General features: G+C 19.9%; 2 protein-coding genes across 2 annotated transcripts; one reads left to right on the forward strand and one right to left on the reverse strand.

The window, feature by feature from the left end:
• Positions 1 to 1,998: 1,998 nt before the first annotated feature.
• On the reverse strand, positions 1,999 to 3,479 carry MKS88_003950 (uncharacterized protein; the record flags this gene model as incomplete). Its single annotated transcript, XM_067217088.1, has 2 exons — positions 1,999 to 3,162; positions 3,396 to 3,479. The coding sequence occupies 2 exons, from the start codon at positions 3,477 to 3,479 to the stop codon at positions 1,999 to 2,001; spliced, it is 1,248 nt and encodes a 415-aa protein (XP_067072758.1).
• Positions 3,480 to 11,548: 8,069 nt separating this feature from the next.
• MKS88_003951 (PIR protein) lies at positions 11,549 to 13,015 on the forward strand (the record flags this gene model as incomplete). The annotated part of the gene is made up of 3 exons (XM_067217089.1): positions 11,549 to 11,575; positions 11,845 to 12,774; positions 12,965 to 13,015. The coding sequence occupies 3 exons, from the start codon at positions 11,549 to 11,551 to the stop codon at positions 13,013 to 13,015; spliced, it is 1,008 nt and encodes a 335-aa protein (XP_067072759.1).
• Between the last annotated feature and the right edge of the window lie 5,179 nt (positions 13,016 to 18,194).

Below are 18,194 nucleotides of genomic sequence, written 5' to 3' on the forward strand. Positions count from 1 at the left end.
ATGTATATATAGTAATATTGGTTTACAATGTAACATTTTAAATTATTTCTTTTAAATGATGAATTATAAAAAAAGTACTTTTTGTTAAAAATAAAATAAACGGGTATACAACTCTTACCTTTTTATTCATCGTAAATAGTCATCACTTCACTTTTTAACTTAAAGTGTTTGCTATTTATTTCAAACAAATTATAAAAGGCATATGCTAAATTTTATGCATAATTAGAAAAGGAATTTTTTTTATATATATTAATGATATATTTTTTGCTTAAATGCCTTTATGTGCATTCAGTGTTACTTAAAAGTTTCGAGATATATTGTGTTCTGTAGGATAACTATTAAAAAGAAATATTAATAATAATGCCAGAAACATTACTGTTTCTTCACATTCCTTACGTTTTAAACTATCGTTGTAGAATAATAAAAAAATTCTCTTACTTTATGTGGGTTAATTATTGTTATTTATTATTTACTGATTTATGTTTTATTAACTTATGCATAGTGAAAAGAAGTGTTAGGTTTAACATGATAGATTATTTTACAACCAAAGTTTTAAATAACATGCACAAAACAAGTTATTATAACGATTTTAAAAAGATTAACTAAGTACAAAATAATTAAATATATTCTCAAATATTATTTTACTTCTATATTGTTATATTTCGTAACTCCTAAATAATCACATATAGCTAAATTAAAATTATCAACAAGCTAAAAGGACATATATAAAAATATTCCCATCTTTTTTTTTTGTTTATCTAAAATGGAAAAGTGGGTCTCTACAGTGTAAAATTGAACATGGGAAAACAGATAAAAGAAAAAAAAATATATAAATGAAAATTTATATAAAAAATATATAATTATTTTATTTCATTAAATATATTGTTTATGGCATCATTATACTTCTTCATGTGCATTGTCTGATGTACTTTTGTTTTGTTGTCTATTTACATACATATTAATGAAATTTTATAATTATAAGAAAAAGATATATTCATTCTGTTAGCCTGGGATTATTACATTTAATCTGTAAATTTTGATTTTTGACAATATTAAAATAATAACTCAAAAAAAAAAAAAAATATTACTGAAAAAATATACCATATAAAGGAAAAACTAAACTAAAATAAAAATGGTTCACGTAAAGAACTATAGTTAATGTATTATGTATAACAAAAAAGCTCATTTTACAGCTACAATAATAATACGAAGCTTTATTTACGAAAGAATGTAAATATAAATGTACAGCTAAATGGGCTAAATAATAATCCTCTTTCTACGAGAGGGAATAATATTAGCATTGTAGCTAACAAAAAACATTATAAAACATTTTTTTTTCAATCTACTTAAAAAAAAAATATATGTTTATTTAGATTAATGATTTTGGTTGAAAAAAATTGCTTATAATTAATTCGTTTAATAAAATGTTTAGTTTCCTTGCTCGTTGTATTCACACAAAAAACACTTTGGTATTTTATTTACATAATATTATATATATATTAATATAGAATTTATAGTTATATCTAAATATAAAAAAAAAAAAAAAGAAAGAAAGAAAGAAAGATGAAACGTTGTAAAAACTTAAAATAAACATAAACTAAAATAATCAGTTAAAATATGACTTTGTATAAAAACATTAAATAGAATACATAATTTGATGTTTTCATACAAACGCATAAAAAAAAAAAAAAAATTTTTAAAACACACATTTTCCAAACAAAATTCATAGAACATTAATACTTTAAAAACGCTAATTACATACATAATCTTTATAAAAAATAGTTAAGAAAACATAAATCATTTTAATAGAAAATCTTTTCCAATACTTCACTCAAAAGAATAAAATACGCATAAATTATAAACACATTTAGGATTCTATATATATATAGGATATATTTTGTAAAGTTTTAAGTAAAATAAACTTACAGTTTAAAGTTTTTTAAAAATAGTTTACTAGTGTAATGCTAGCAATTATATAAATATACCATTAATCCTTTCTCAATGTAATTGTTTACACATTTTTCTGCATTTTAATGATTTATAAAAAACATATATTAATGATAAGGCTAAAAATATGGTGAATGTAACAATACCTCCAGTTGACTTTGATATTAGGGATACAAGTAAAAAGATAAAGTTTACAAGAACTATCGAAGAAACCGTAAAAAAATTAAAAAATCTTTTTTTTGCCGATAATTTACCATCTCTACCATGTTTATTATACATTGTCATGTATTTTAATAATTCTGTTTCATACAACGCATCTGATTTACTTATAAAATTCATTACATATGTTACTAAGCATTTTTCTTGATTTCCTTTACGCTTTTCTAGTTCAGATATATCTTCTTTTGCTTTTTTCCTGTTTACCTTTATTCCATTTTTATTATGTAGTTTTTCCTTATAATAATCTTTTTTATTATATAATGAACTGTACGATGAATTTGAATCATCAATATATGCAACTGATCCAGATGAGTCCCTTTTGTTATGACCATACATTGATACATCAAAATTTCTTTCAAATTTACTGTTCTGATTTTGTTTTTTACGTTTATTTCTAATATTTTCATCTGTAAATATTGAATCCGTACTACTCTCAAAATTCCTGTTCTGATTTAGTTTTTTATGTTTATTTCTAATATTTTCATCTGGAAATATTGAATCCATACTACTCTCAAAATTCCTGTTCTGATTTAGTTTTTTATGTTTATTTATAATATTTTCATCTGGAAATATTGAATCCGTACTACTCGCAAAATTACCGTTTTGACTTTTTTTTTTATGTTTATTTCTAATATTTTCATCTGGAAATATTGAATCCGTACTACTCTCAAAATTCCTGTTCTGATTTAGTTTTTTATGTTTATTTCTAATATTTTTATCTGGAAATATTGAATCCGTACTACTCTCAAAATTCCCGTTTTGACTTTTTTTTTTATGTTTATTTCTAATATTTTCATCTGGAAATATTGAATCCGTACTACTTTCAAAATTTTTGTCAAAAGAAATCAATGTATTCAGTCCATTTCTTCTTTGGTTGTTATTAGATCTTGTCCCCAAATCTAAAACTGTTTCTCCTTTTAATAATCTGCTAGATCTTATACCTAAGGAGCTATTTTGAGACTCACTGTTACTACATGATTTACCAAGAGTGGATGACTAAAAATTAAGGTAATAATAAGCAGTTCTTAAAAAAGTATACGTATTACATACATATTATATATATTTATATACATAATAAATACATATACATAAAATATATTTTTTCTTTTCATATGAACATAAAACATTTTTTTAAAAAAGATAAAATATGAGTACCAAAAAAAAAAAAAAAAAATATATATATATATATATATATATAAATTCTTTAATAATAATAAAATTTTCCTTACCTCATTGGAATACTGCAACGTCCATATTAAAACATTATAAGTAAAAATTTTAACGAAAAAAAAGAATTTACTTGTTGGTACCATCGTTTCGCTTTTCTTTAAATTTTCCAAAATATTTTTTTGTAGTAAATAATTTTTAGCTTAGATAAAAAATTATTTTACGTAAAATATTTAATTTTAGATAATTTAAATAATTTATAGTATTACTGTTCTTAATTTTCTTTAATGTTTTATTTTAAAGCTCAAAACATAATTTTACATTTTGTATTTTAATTAGTATTATGTTATATTTTCACATACATTAAAAAAGGAATAATAAATAATTAAAAATCTTTTTGAAAATGTATTTAATTATTATATAAAAAAAAAAAAAATTATACAATATATTATCGTATACTGTATATTGTTTTTATTTGAAAAAACAGTTTGCTTTATTTTAAAATATAAATTAGATAAAAATTTTATAGATATAAATTATATTTTTTTATTTCGAGAACAGTAAAAAAAAGGGGAATACAACAAAATATGTATATAAAATATCATATATAAAATTTGTTTTTTTATTAAAATTTAAAAAATGCACTTTTCTGGCAATTATACCATTTCTTTTATTATGTTATGTAAAATATATAATATTGACTAAAAAAATTAATTTCAATAAAAAAAAAAAAAAAAAAATTAAAAGAAAAAAAAGTATTCCTTTGTACTATATTATATATTTTTAATAAAAATATTATTTCCTGTGCTAAAATATTTTGTGCATGATTAATGTAGTGATAATATTATAATAAAACATACAATGAAAATAATTTAACCTATAATTTTTTTTACATCTATATAATTTACTTATTGCATTTATTTAATTTAAAATTATTTAGTTAATAATTTTAAGAATTATAAATGTTTGCAAAAGTTGTGATAAAAATAAAATTATACTTATTATTTGAATTAAACCGTGCAAGAATTTAAATATTATGATAAGAAAAATTAGGATATATAAAAATTTAATTTTATATTAAATAGTATTTTATTCTAAAAGAGTGTTGTAAATGGGAAAATAAATTTAATAAAATAAAAAAAAAAAAAAAAAAAAAAAATATATATATATATATATATATATGTATATATACTTATGAGGAATGGTAAATTGTATTACCGCCCTTTCACCCCATCATTTCAGTTCTTATAGACGGTTCTTCCAAATTTTAAAAATTAAATATAATATTTGAATGTGTATTTATTTATAATAGTTACATATTTCAATAACAAGAAGAATAAATATATATAAAGAATATATATTACAAATTATTTAAGTGCATCAACCGTTCTTAAAAAAAAAAAAGTTATCTGTTGTATTATTTATTATATATGGTGTAATAAAAAAATATATGAAATTAAATAATACCCTTTTTGAGATCATATTTTTAAATTGGAGTAAAGTGTAATAGTATTGCTAATGACATTCATTAGATATTTAGTTAGAATGTTAATATAAGATATAATAATATGAAAGAAACAAGACAAATATATATGATATAGGTTAAAAACAAATAATCTAAAATAACTAAAATTATATATTTTATAATATATAAAAATAAAGGCAACTCTAAAATTAAGAATTGTAATAAATGTAATATGTGTGAAATTAAATGTATTTTTAAGCCTGTTGTAAAGGTGTACTAGTTAATACCTTTCGTTTTCTGTAAATATATACGTTAGTTTTTTATTGTATGTGTTGTTTATATGTCGTAAAAAAAAAAAAAAAAAAAATTTCAAATTTTATTGTACATATTCAAGTTTATGTATTAATGTTTTATTTAAGTATTGCTCTACTTAAAATTATGTAATAGTTATATTAAAAAAATAAAGAAAAAAAAATGTTATCTTTCAATTTATAGTTTTATTTTTGAACTTTTCGAGAAACATTTAGTTTGGTACTATATATATATATATATATATATGCATATAATAGTAAGGAAATTATGTTATAATACTTTTATTAAAAAAATGTTTTGTTTTCATATGACGCGAAGTTTTTTTTTTTTATATATTTAATATTCACCATATAAAATTAAAAAAAAAAAAAATAACTAATAATAAAAGGGATCAAATGCTCGTTTAAATAGTGAATTTATGTTACGATTTAACTAGTACGAAACTCTAATACCTTCATTTATGATATGGATCATTTTATTAACAGGAAGTTTTAAAAAGAAATACTCTTGGCTTAGAGTTATGTTTACTCACTATTTATTACAATGATATTATAAATACCAATTATTACTAAAACTATCACTGATGCATAAAAATTGAAGAACAACTGGAAATAAAGTTGAATGGTGTGTATATTTTTGGTAATACAGATTTAAATATTTTTGTTTTTCAGGGTTAATATTGCTGAAACGTATGAATATAACTAAGACTGTGTTATTAATTCTTAAAATTACTTTGTATTCAATTGGATAATATAATAATACACATTATTTTTATATTATGTATAAATACAATACAAATAACATTGAAATGAAATATTAATTACAAGGATAGTTCTTTCATTATAGTATATATATTTTGCATTTTATAAAATACGAAAAGTGCGCATTAGAAATGGGGGTCATACTGAGTAACAGTAAAACAATTAATATAAGTGCTCTGGTTTATTATAAAGATACAAGGGCATACTAACAAAATTGGTTAATATGTTCGATAAATTGGTATTACTTAGTAAATGTATGTTAAGCTCAGTTTTCAGTTTAAATTAATAAATTAGTATGTATAGTAGACCATTATATATGGTCAAATCTCTTCTGAGAAGTTCAATTTTTGTGTCAAACAGATGCACTCAGAATTTAGAAATTCTGAAACGGGTTCGTATTGCATGTACACATGTAAGGATATATATATGTATACGTTAAAAATCAAATATAGAATGGAAGAAAAAATATTATTGGAGATTTAGATTTTTAAATAAATCATATTTCTTTTTTTTTTATTAAAATTTAATTTTCCTTTTAACGTATATTCAATTAGTAGGTAATTCTACTATATATGTAGGAAATTACACTATTTCCTATTCATCATTATGCTCTAAAAGTGCAATTTTATTTTTTTATTTTATTTTTGTTTTTGCTATATTTAAAAAATACATATTTCTATTAATTTTTCTTTTTATTTAAATAATAGTATGTTAGCTTTACTTACACAAATAACGTCTTCTAAAATTCACATTTCATTTATAATTGAGCTTCTCATGTCATGTAAAACAGCTAATATATTTTAAATATGATTTTCTATCATGTTAATGTACGTAAGGGAAAATAAGAGGAGTGTCACAAAGTAATAAGTGAAATATAATGGAATAACGTCATATGTTTTTATAGAATTTTGATAAGTGAACAATGCGCTGAATTCTATTAGTACGTGAAATAAAAGAAGTGTACTAAATTAAAAGGTATATAATATATTGAGAATTATGAGTTATAAAAAGTTCATACACGAAGAAATATATATACGTAAATTCCATATACATGTCTACTACTAGGATTATTATTTAGGTTGATATAGGTAGACATGAATAAAGTTAATTATAATTTATCTATGAACATTATAAATGTACTATTAAATATGCAAGTATTAATAAGGTAAAGTAAGAAATTTATTAAATTAATAAGCACATCATAAAAAGTTATTGAAGTGCAAATTCATAATGAAGATAATTATGATGATGATTATAAATAACAATTCTAAAATAATAATATTCCAAAAAAAAAGGCTAAACAAGAATGTGAAATATTTGATGAATATTTTAAACACTGATTCTTCATAAGAAATAATAAAATATTTAACTAAAAATTAAAAAGGTTGTAACTAGAGAATTATATTGACACATAAAACAAAATACACTCAGAATGATAATATATATTTTAGTGCAAATAAGAAATATTTGCACTTAACAATAATATATCGAAATTTTCAATTCTAGATAAAGTTAAAATACATAATTTAAGGTATAAATATGCATTATCTATATAAAAATAAGTTCGCTGATTAGTATGTAATATTTTGTATTTATACATATAGAATATGTCATATATATAATAAAATAAAAAAAAAAACAAATGAGCTTTTATATTAAAATTAAGAGAATTTTCTTGTTGTACCTAGGTTAAGGGCTTTTGTGTTCTTACATAATAATAGCTTTCTAATTATCTAGAAGATAGTTGTACATATAATTATTTAAAATTTATAAAGCATTATTTACTGTAGTATGTACTAGAAGTTTAAATGTTCTTCAAATAGGCATATATCAATTATGTAAAAAAAATATTATAATAATTAGATTTCCTTTTCTTAATATTATAAAAAATAAAGGTTAATTCATGTAAATGCTATAAATATTTGTGCTGTTCATTATATATGTATTATAATTTTTTATGGATTAAATAAAGAACAACTATTAATATATGCTTAGTCTTTTAAAAACATATAGTAAAGTATTCTTAAACCTGAATGACGACTGTGTTCACCTATAACTATAAAAACATCTACATATATAAATATGTACATTAAATATATTAAAGGTACAATAAATATAATATTTTCTTAGTAATAATAATATTAATAAATAGTTAATACTGATTAAATAAAAATAAAAACATTACTAATTATGTAAATGAATATTCTCATATTTACTAGTATAAACCTAGCATAAATGAAATACACATATATATTATTATATATATTATCATTAGATTAAAAAAATCACTGGTTGAATATGCCCATATATTTTAAAGGGTATTTATAACACATGATAATTAAAAGTAGACGCAAATATTATTATATATAAAGATTTATATATATGAGTGGAACTTAGGAATATATTAAATTGTGTGTAATCTGAAAAAAGTATTTCATATATGAAATGAACTTTAACGAACAGTGTTATTATTTTCGAAAACAATATTATATAGATCTCACAGATTAGCTAATAAGATAAACATAAAATTTATGTCGAATATTTCAAATATTCTATTATATCTAAGAAAAAATTGAATTCTTTAAAAATTTATTAATTGAAATTATTTAAAGATGTTCAAATATAAAATTTTGATTAATTTGTCATAATTAGACTGTTATAAGTTTTCATAATTTAGAAAATAAAATTTTAAATATTAGCAAATTAATAATAAAAATGAATATATTATGTTATGATGTTATATAAGTTGAAAATTATAATATGCAAATGAAATTGAAACACACTATTCACAGGAATATATTAATCGTATAAAGTAAGAACGTATATATTATTATATAAAAGTATGTTCAAATAGTTGTATAATTAATATTATTTAATTTCTTAATTAAATCGTTTTTTTATATTAACAGTTTTTTATAATTTAAATAACATAATTATAATTTGTTACTAACTTCGTAACAATTTTTATGTGTTATTTATTTATTTTTCTTTTATTAATTGCATAATTTATTATAATTGCAACAGTTTATTTTTTATAACATAAAAATATTATATTAATATTTCCATTTAAAACCTATTTCATAAAAATGTTTAATAATGTTATTTATTCCGTAAATATGTTTCGTGGTAAATATACTTAAAATACGTCGAAGTCAAATTTATTTTTTTTAATATTATTTATAATTATATAACAATTTATTTTTTTTTTGGTATTATTTATTTTAAATGCATATATTTATTGGTATTACTAATAATTATTTTATATACTTATAGTACAACAATATTTTAATTGTACAAATTGTTGGTAGCATTTTTACAAAGGTAATAAATAAAATTATTCGTTAGTTTATCTGAATCATATAGAACAACAGTACAACATGCCAATTATGTATACCAAATGAAATATCGATTTCGCATAAAAGGCATATAAAGAAGAAAGTAAAATTTATAAAATAAGTGTATTTTAGTAGTCTTTATATTAACTATAACATGATAAGTAAATATAGTGTGATTATATTATTAATACGCATTACCAAGATATAATAACATATGACAAAAAGAATCTAAATATTATATATAATTGTCAATAACGAACGGAATTGTTTAAAACGGAGCAAGCCAAAAGGTGAATAAAATATAAACAGCTCAAAAATATAACCGTAATATTATTGCAGGTGTATTAATGAAAAAAATACATTTATTAATTTTATATTACCTTCTCCTATTCATTATATATGTGTAAATTTTTAATAATGGTATAAAAAAAAAAATTTTACGTAATTCTTGCATTAAGTGTAAACTTTTTCGATAATTTATTTTTCCAAATTAACAAAAAATAAAAATAATAAATTTGTTGCACTTTACAGAAATATATAAAATGCTATTAAAATATATAAATTAAATAAACAAAGAAAAATGAAAAATAAAACGAAATATAACCAAAAGAAAAAAATATAAAAAACAAATAATTTAACAAAAAAAAAAAAAAAAAAAAAAAACATGTTAATGAAATTGCAAGATTAAAAGTAATTTTTGCATATTACATTTAAAAAAAGAAAATATTTAAAATTTGTCAGAATTAAAAATTTGTGATATAATATTTATTATGTATTATAATTTAACTTATTTCTTCGAAAAATTTTAACCATAAAATAAAACACATTTATAATTTACAAATAAACCTATATAAAAATAAATATCTATTTTATAAAATAAAAATAGTATTTATACATATGAAGATATTACGTAGTTATTAAGTTTTCTTAATATATTAACATAATAGTTAATATTTTACCAAAAAAATTTGAAATTAATGTATGAAATTCATATATCATATTATATAATGACATTAAATAAAATATTACTACGTGTATTATTTTTCAAATAAAATGTAAAAAATATATAACAGTCATCTTTTATCATGAATGGTATTATAATTTGAACATCAAATAATTGTATTTAATAATTTAAATATATATATTTCTTTGAAATTCTTATATAATAAACACATAAAAAAAAAAAAAATAAATAATTAAAAATAAAATGAGGTCCTTAATTCCTATTTATCACTTTTTAATTTAATTATTTCTGTTTTTTTTTTTTTTTTTTTTTTTTTGTAAGTAAAATGTATTTTATTTACATAATTCTATTATTGTAATTAATATATGAAATTATATTTACAGAAATATTCAATATATTCAATATACATATATAGTAAATAATTTTAAAAAACTTCATATAACTCATATTTAACTCGATAGAATTATTTTTAATACATTTTAATAAATATAGGTTTAAATAATTTTTATTTATAATTATATACGTAATAAATATCACAAATATTTCTAATGATTTAAATTATTATATAGTAATAACATATTAGTTGTAAAAAGGAAGTCCCACAAAAGTTAAGAAGGAGATATATTAAAATAAAAATTTTAAATTATATATCAAAAATAATGAACCTAAATTACAATTTCTGCAGGCCAAAATACAAAATAGAGTAAATTTTTTTGTTATAATTTTTGTTAATATAAATAGAAATTTAAGCCTATATGTTTATAAAATATTTCATATATATAATATCTTCCATATATATTACCAATTTTGTTTGAATGTAAATTTTTTTTTTTATTTATAAAAGTTTATAATAGATTTTATATTCATAGTAACTTTAAGTATGACGTTAAAAGTAATTAAATTCATGTTTTAAATTTATTAATTTAACACATTATATGAACTAAGAATTTAGTAGAAAACAATTTTTATATATAAAAAAAAAAATATATTTTTTTAATATATAAACTGATCAAATACTGTGTATGCCTTTTTTCTTTCATGTATAATCATATATATGTACATATATATATATAATTGAATGTTATTCTTACATGTATTATTATATATTTTTTTATTTCAATTTGTGATTTGAGAAAAATTTTGTAGTTATAATAATAAATGTTTTTTAGGAAAAAATATATTTTATTTTTTAATCTAATTCAACTTATTAATTATTGTGTTATTTTTGTGTTCATAAAAAAACAAAAAAATTAGTTGTGTATTAAAATAGTTATAATATATTCCTTGGGGGTGTAAAGTAATTTATTTTTTAATAGGAATTATATATGTATATATATATTGAATAATTAGTAATAAAATTCAATTATCACTTATATGAATGAATAACGGGTTTTATAAATTAAAAGTAAACACATAAGTTACAAATGTTATTATTTTGTTTTATCAGTATACATCCAAATTAGAGGGAACCATTAATAAATGGAAAACGTAATGCATATTATTAATTATTTTAGAATTTATTTATGTATTTTTTTTTTTCGGCAAATTAAACCCTAGTATCATATTAATATGAAAATGTTTATTGATTATAAAGGATAAAATATCATATATTTTTACTTAAATGTGTACAATATGGATAATTAATATATATTTCATTTTTTCTATAATTTTCAGGATAATACTTATAACCATTTACCTTCATATAAATTTTATGAACAACTGAATAGCGATATCAATGAAGATGACAATGAAAGTGTGTACTGGGATTCCGTAGAACCATCTTTTGACAAAACCCTCTGGGCTCGTGATGTTTTTTTGAAACTAGAAAGAAACGTATTATCAGTAAACAGAAATCGTATAGAGGATGTTTTCAGTAAAAAACATTGTTATGATTTGAATTATTGGTTATATGAGCAAGTATATAAAAATTTTGATCATAATGAGAAAGATGAAAATTTTTATAAAACTATTGACATTTTCGAAGATGGATGGAAGAGAATTAATAATAGTGAATTTCCAAATGAAGATAATGTATGTCATCCGGATCACACTTTGGTTGATATGGAATATTTGAAAGATGTTAAGAATCTGTTTGATCTTATTGAAGATTATGTTATTATTAAAGCTGAAGTTATTAGAGATACTAATAATGCATGTTACAAATATATTGAATATCTTAAACAAAAGGTTCCACTTTATTATGAGTGGGAAAATGTGTGCACAGTGGAAGAAGATAATATATGTACAAGGTACATTGATGATTATACCAAGTATAATCCAAGAAATGTCTTAGAAAATTTGTCCGTCGTTGGACTTTCCCTTGCATCCGTATTCAATGATTGTTACCAAAATATTATAACTGTGTTTCAGGAATCAGAAAAGTTACCTCCCCGTACAGAATTAAAACAAAGAAATGCTTTAGGACAAATTGAAAGTACAGTGGTAAAAGTAGGAAGAACCTTGGCAGAAATTGGAGATGACGGAATGCAGTCAGGAGATATATTTATTGGTGTAAATGATTTCGTTTATTCGTTAATTTACGCAGTAAAAAGACTTAATTCTTACGTTTTTGACCATTTCACAACAATGAATATTTTGTTGTTGGTAATATTAATGGCTCTTTTCATTTTTTGTAAGGTAAATATAATAAAACAGCACATAAAAATATATACAATTTGACATTGCTATTATTAATTATTTTTTTTTTTTATAAAATTTTTTATTATTAAATGAAGATATTAGTTTTTTATTTTATGATTTTTGAATTTTTTTTTTTTTTTTTTTGTGTTTTTAGTTTATTAGTGGACGATCCATGTCATGTAATGATAGTAAAAAAAAAAAATAATTTTGATGTAACGTTGATGATGAAAAGAAGATATAATATAACGGAAATTAATAATATATAGTTAGGAATTTCTATAAAAAATTTTATCATACATATATAATCACTCCAACTGGTGCCATATAACCTATAGGAAGACAATGTAAAATAAGAGTTGAATAGGATTTAACTAATATTTAGCAGGCAAGTTTCAGGCGTAGTTCAATATAGAACTAAAAAAAAATGTAGAAAAAATTAGCAAACATAATGTATATTTAAACATAGATAAATAAATAAATAAATAAATATATATATATATATATATATATGTGAAAGTATTATGTAATAATTGGAAAACTGTAGGATTAAGTGGTACGAGGAATGATATTAATGTCTAATTTTTTTAAAAAGAAGAGGATACCTTTAAATATAGGTAGTGTTTAGATACCACCTCTACAATGAATAAATTGAAAATAACTAAATATAATACTAAAAGCATAATAAACTATCAGTTAATTCTTGGAACGTATCAGTTATTGTGAATTATTAAGTTAATTGAAAACACAAGAAATTGTATATATAAATAACTGTATGGAAAGGAATATGTAATGCAATATAATAATGTTTTAAAGTAAGCAATCATTAACATGTGCTTTGAAACTGATGAGATTATTTGTCATTTATATTGCGTAAATGATGTGTAATGATGTATAAAATGTGAAAATAATCATATATTTGCTAGATGTGATAACGAATTATTAAGGTGTTTAATCTAGATATACGATATGCATGATTGGGAAGGTCGATGTTATAAAGGTGTACGAATGTTGATGACATCATGGAATGTATTTTAAGAAAAAGAAATTATACAACAGTACAAATAAAAATATGTTCTTTTTTACCATATATTTTTGTATATTTATCAAATTAAAAGAAACAAGAGCTAGTAATTAAATTTATATTCCAGATATTATTTGTATAAAACATTTACAGATTATACTTTTATTAGTAGAAAATACATTACATTTAAAATTACAAGAAGTCATTAAAATGATGTAAACATTTTTTAGTTGTTAATATTAAAATGCACTACTGCATATGAAGATAGTGCATATTATTTAAAAAAAAAAAGTGAAATAATCAGATATTTATTTATGTTTATTGATATATAAAGTTTATTATATATATGTATTCTTGCATGTTGTTATTTTAATATGTTTTCGTAACTATTAAAAAGAATGATAAATTTTGTTCTATTTGTTGAATAAAATATTAAGAATTAATTTAAATATACAATATATAATGTTTAATTTCTATCAATAATACATTATTACATTTTTGTTTTTAAAACCCGAAGTTCATTTGTTAAATATGTATATATTTATGAATATATATTTTTCGTTTTTACATAAATAGTTTAGGCACTTTGTGCATTTTTTATGTTGTAATTAATAAAGTACAGAAAAGAAAAAAAAAAAAAAAAAAGGGAATGAAAAATATAAAGAAAATCCTAGATACCTTTCTATTTTGTACATGCACACAGGGAGAGAGCACCTTACATTAGTATAAAATAAAAGGAAACACAAAAGATGGAAGCATATAACATGTGACATTAACCATAATAAGGATAAGCCACCTAATATGTATACTGTGTAATAAACAAAATTTATAATTTACTGGAGCATGGGAATAAAGCAAATTATTGGCACAACTGTTAGTTAATAAAATGGATTATTAAAACATTTATAAATGAACAATGTATAAAGAACAAGCAGGGACATTATGTATATATAGAAGAGTTTAAAATAGAAATCAAAACAACCATTATGTTTGTGCTCTTGACTAGCTATATGTGTACATAATTAAAATTGTTTATATTTATAACTTGACTATTAAATTTATATAAACATGAGTGTATCTCTTACGCATTAATCATTAATTAATTCTGTTATTTATTCATTTGTATTTTTATATATTCATTTGTATATTTATTTATTCATTTATTTTTTTTTTAATTTTTTTTTTTTTTTTTTTTGTAAACAATGGAAAATTTAACATATTTGAAACGTTATATTATTTTTCATTGATTTACATTTAGAATTTATTTATATGTATAAGCATTTGCCTTTAATTGAATTGCTTAATAACAATTCTAAATTTAATCAATTGAATCATATTAAGAAACAATATCCATATGAATGTAATTTTATTAATGGAAAAAATATAATTATATATTAATATTAATGCAACATGTTATGTTATATTTGACAAAATATACATAAAATTGTTATAAGAAATAAAGTAGTATAAATTGGACGGGGTACCAAATTGTTAAGGGTTTATAACATATGTTTTAAGCCAATTTGTAAGCTACATTTTTTGACAGAAATATCTATTGTGTTTCAATAAACGTAACACTTACAAAATATTATGAAAAATAATTTAACTCATAGTCTCAATTACATTGTATTCAAGAAAAGAAAAACGTACAAATTAAATGTGAATATGGCTTTTTTTAATTATCCTTTTGCTTTGAAATAAAATATAAATATTTAATAGAATTTACGTGAAACAAAAGAGGAAATAAGTATCAAATAAGATAAATATATTGCTTAAGTGCTAGAATATATACTACTTTTCAAAATTTATTTATTATCCATAAAAAAATAAAAAAAATATAAATATAGTTTTTATATCCAAGTACTTACAGAACACATTAAACAAGACGGCTTTAATATCTTAATGATATTGTTTTATATATTCGGTTATAACAAATGAGGTTGTTTCCTGATCCTTCTGGTACTTTTTTGAAAGAATTCATTTTGACTAATACTATGTATTATTTAACATTATAAATAGTTTATAACTGTTAAATAATTATATATTTTTAGCGTTTTATTAACAGATTATGTATTATTGTTTGCTACTAATAGTGAATTTATGTGTATTCTCATAAAAGTTTGAAAGTAAAATTTTTTAAAGTATTTGTTTTTTTATTAATTTAATATTTATTTAGAAATATAATTTTAACAAAATAATAAAAAAAAATAAAAAAAAATGCACATCATACTTTATTAATTATGGTGAAAACTGTTAACATGCTGTTAATTTTTTTAAAGAATAATATTAAATCTAAAAGAATATCATATGAAAAAACAAATTTCCTTTATTTATCAAAATACTTGTATGAGAAATTCTAATATGGGTTATATAGTCTTCCATTGATGTAAGGATAATAATGTTTAATTATTATTTTCCAGCTCATTCTGTTTTTTGTGTATCTTTTAGATCTTAGTGTTTTATTTTTAAAAGGTAATACTATATTGTATATTCAAGTCTAATAATTTCTATGAATTAATTTTTTTGTTTCATTTTTGTCTTTCATTATATAAATCTTAGAATCGAAAAAACTTATTAAATAAGACATAAAATTTAATTATTAACAAATGATTTGAAGAAAATAAAAAGATAAATAAGTTGCCATATCAACCATTAAGAGAATTTTTTTTACATAATTTAGAAGTCTATAAAAATTTAGAAGTCAATTAAGATGTAATGCAAATTTTTTAAGTCTTGAAAGAATAAATACTGCAAAATTTAAAGTGTAATATAGAAGGACGGTAGAATTAAACTGACATATGTTAGACAATTTAGAAGAAAATGTAGTATTATTTAAACATATATTTGAAAATTTAGTATAGAACTTAAGAAAAAATTAGGAGAAAACACATATACTTTGGATTTTCTAAAAGAAATATAGAATGGTGAACATAAAATTGTGGAATTTTCAGGAGAAAATATATTTGGAAAATGTAGCGTAAAATACGAAGCAAATACAAAATGAAATGAAGATATATCATATATATTAGAACAAGTTGAAGGAGGTATTGAAAAACTGTATTATATGTGTTATAAGAAATGTAAAATTATATGAAAGTCTATTATATAAATTGTAGTATTATGAGGAATTAAAAGAATATATAAATTATATAATAGAAGTTGTCTAAAACTTAAAATAAGAAGTTGAATAATTAAAGCATGTTTTATTAGACATTTTACCTAAGGATAAAGATAATACTAATGTAACAGTAAAAATGCCAAAAGAAAATTTGTGAAAAAGATAACTGGAAAAGTAGGTGACAATTAATTTTCAGCTTAAAGAAGCAGAGGGAAATGTATAGGGAATAATTAAAAAATCTAAAATATATTATTCAACAGTAAGGTAGTATTATATGGAAAAGATGGACGGAATCGAGAAAGAAGTATTTAAAGTATTAGCTCATGATGACTCATGGTTTATACTTTGACTTTAACTTACCATTCATTTAAAAATATAAAAAAAAGGTAAATAAAAATGATGTGTTTTTTCCAATTTATAGGTACATTTTTACTTATTTAGTAGAATAACAATACTTTTTTAGATATGTTTATTATAAGTAATGGAATACATAATAGAAAATATAAAAACATATCATAAAAAAACCGTAGTTTTAATGCAATAAGTTGTTTATTTGTTAAAATTTTACTATATAAAAAGAGAAACTAAATTATGTTTGTATGTTCTTAATTTTTTTAAGAGCTTTTTTTTTACGTTTACTTTTTTAAATTGTTTATTTCAGAATACACCTTGAATATTAGTTAATATTTATTAATAAGAGAATTTTTATTATTATTTGTTTTTTTTTTCAAACTATTTATTTTGTTCATTTATTTAATACTGCTTCATTTAGTTAACATGACGTGTATTTTTACAGGATTTAATTTTAATTTATATATAGGTTTGTATGAAGGCTTGGTATATATATATATAGATATATATATAATTACATACATTATAATTAATTTACGAACTTTTAAGGTAGATTTTACGAAATAAAATTAATTAGCTAATTTGAACCATTTTAATTTTTAAGGAAATACTAAGTTATATTATAGGGGTGAAATAATTTTATATATGTAATGGCTTATTAAATATTATAGAAATAACTAGTTGGAAAGCATAGTTACCTATATCATGAATGAACATGTTACTTTATTCTTATTATTTTAATAGGTTCTAATACTTTCAAATTAGAATATCAGTCTTTTTATGTATCAATACTTCAGTTAAATAGGAAAAATAAAAGTTTTCCAAAGTTCTACAATTAGGAGATACTAATTTTTACTACTTTTAATTTATAGTATATACACTTTTATAAATTTA

This window comes from Plasmodium brasilianum, chromosome 11 (assembly GCF_023973825.1).
Source record: "Plasmodium brasilianum strain Bolivian I chromosome 11, whole genome shotgun sequence".
NCBI lineage: Eukaryota > Apicomplexa > Aconoidasida > Haemosporida > Plasmodiidae > Plasmodium > Plasmodium brasilianum.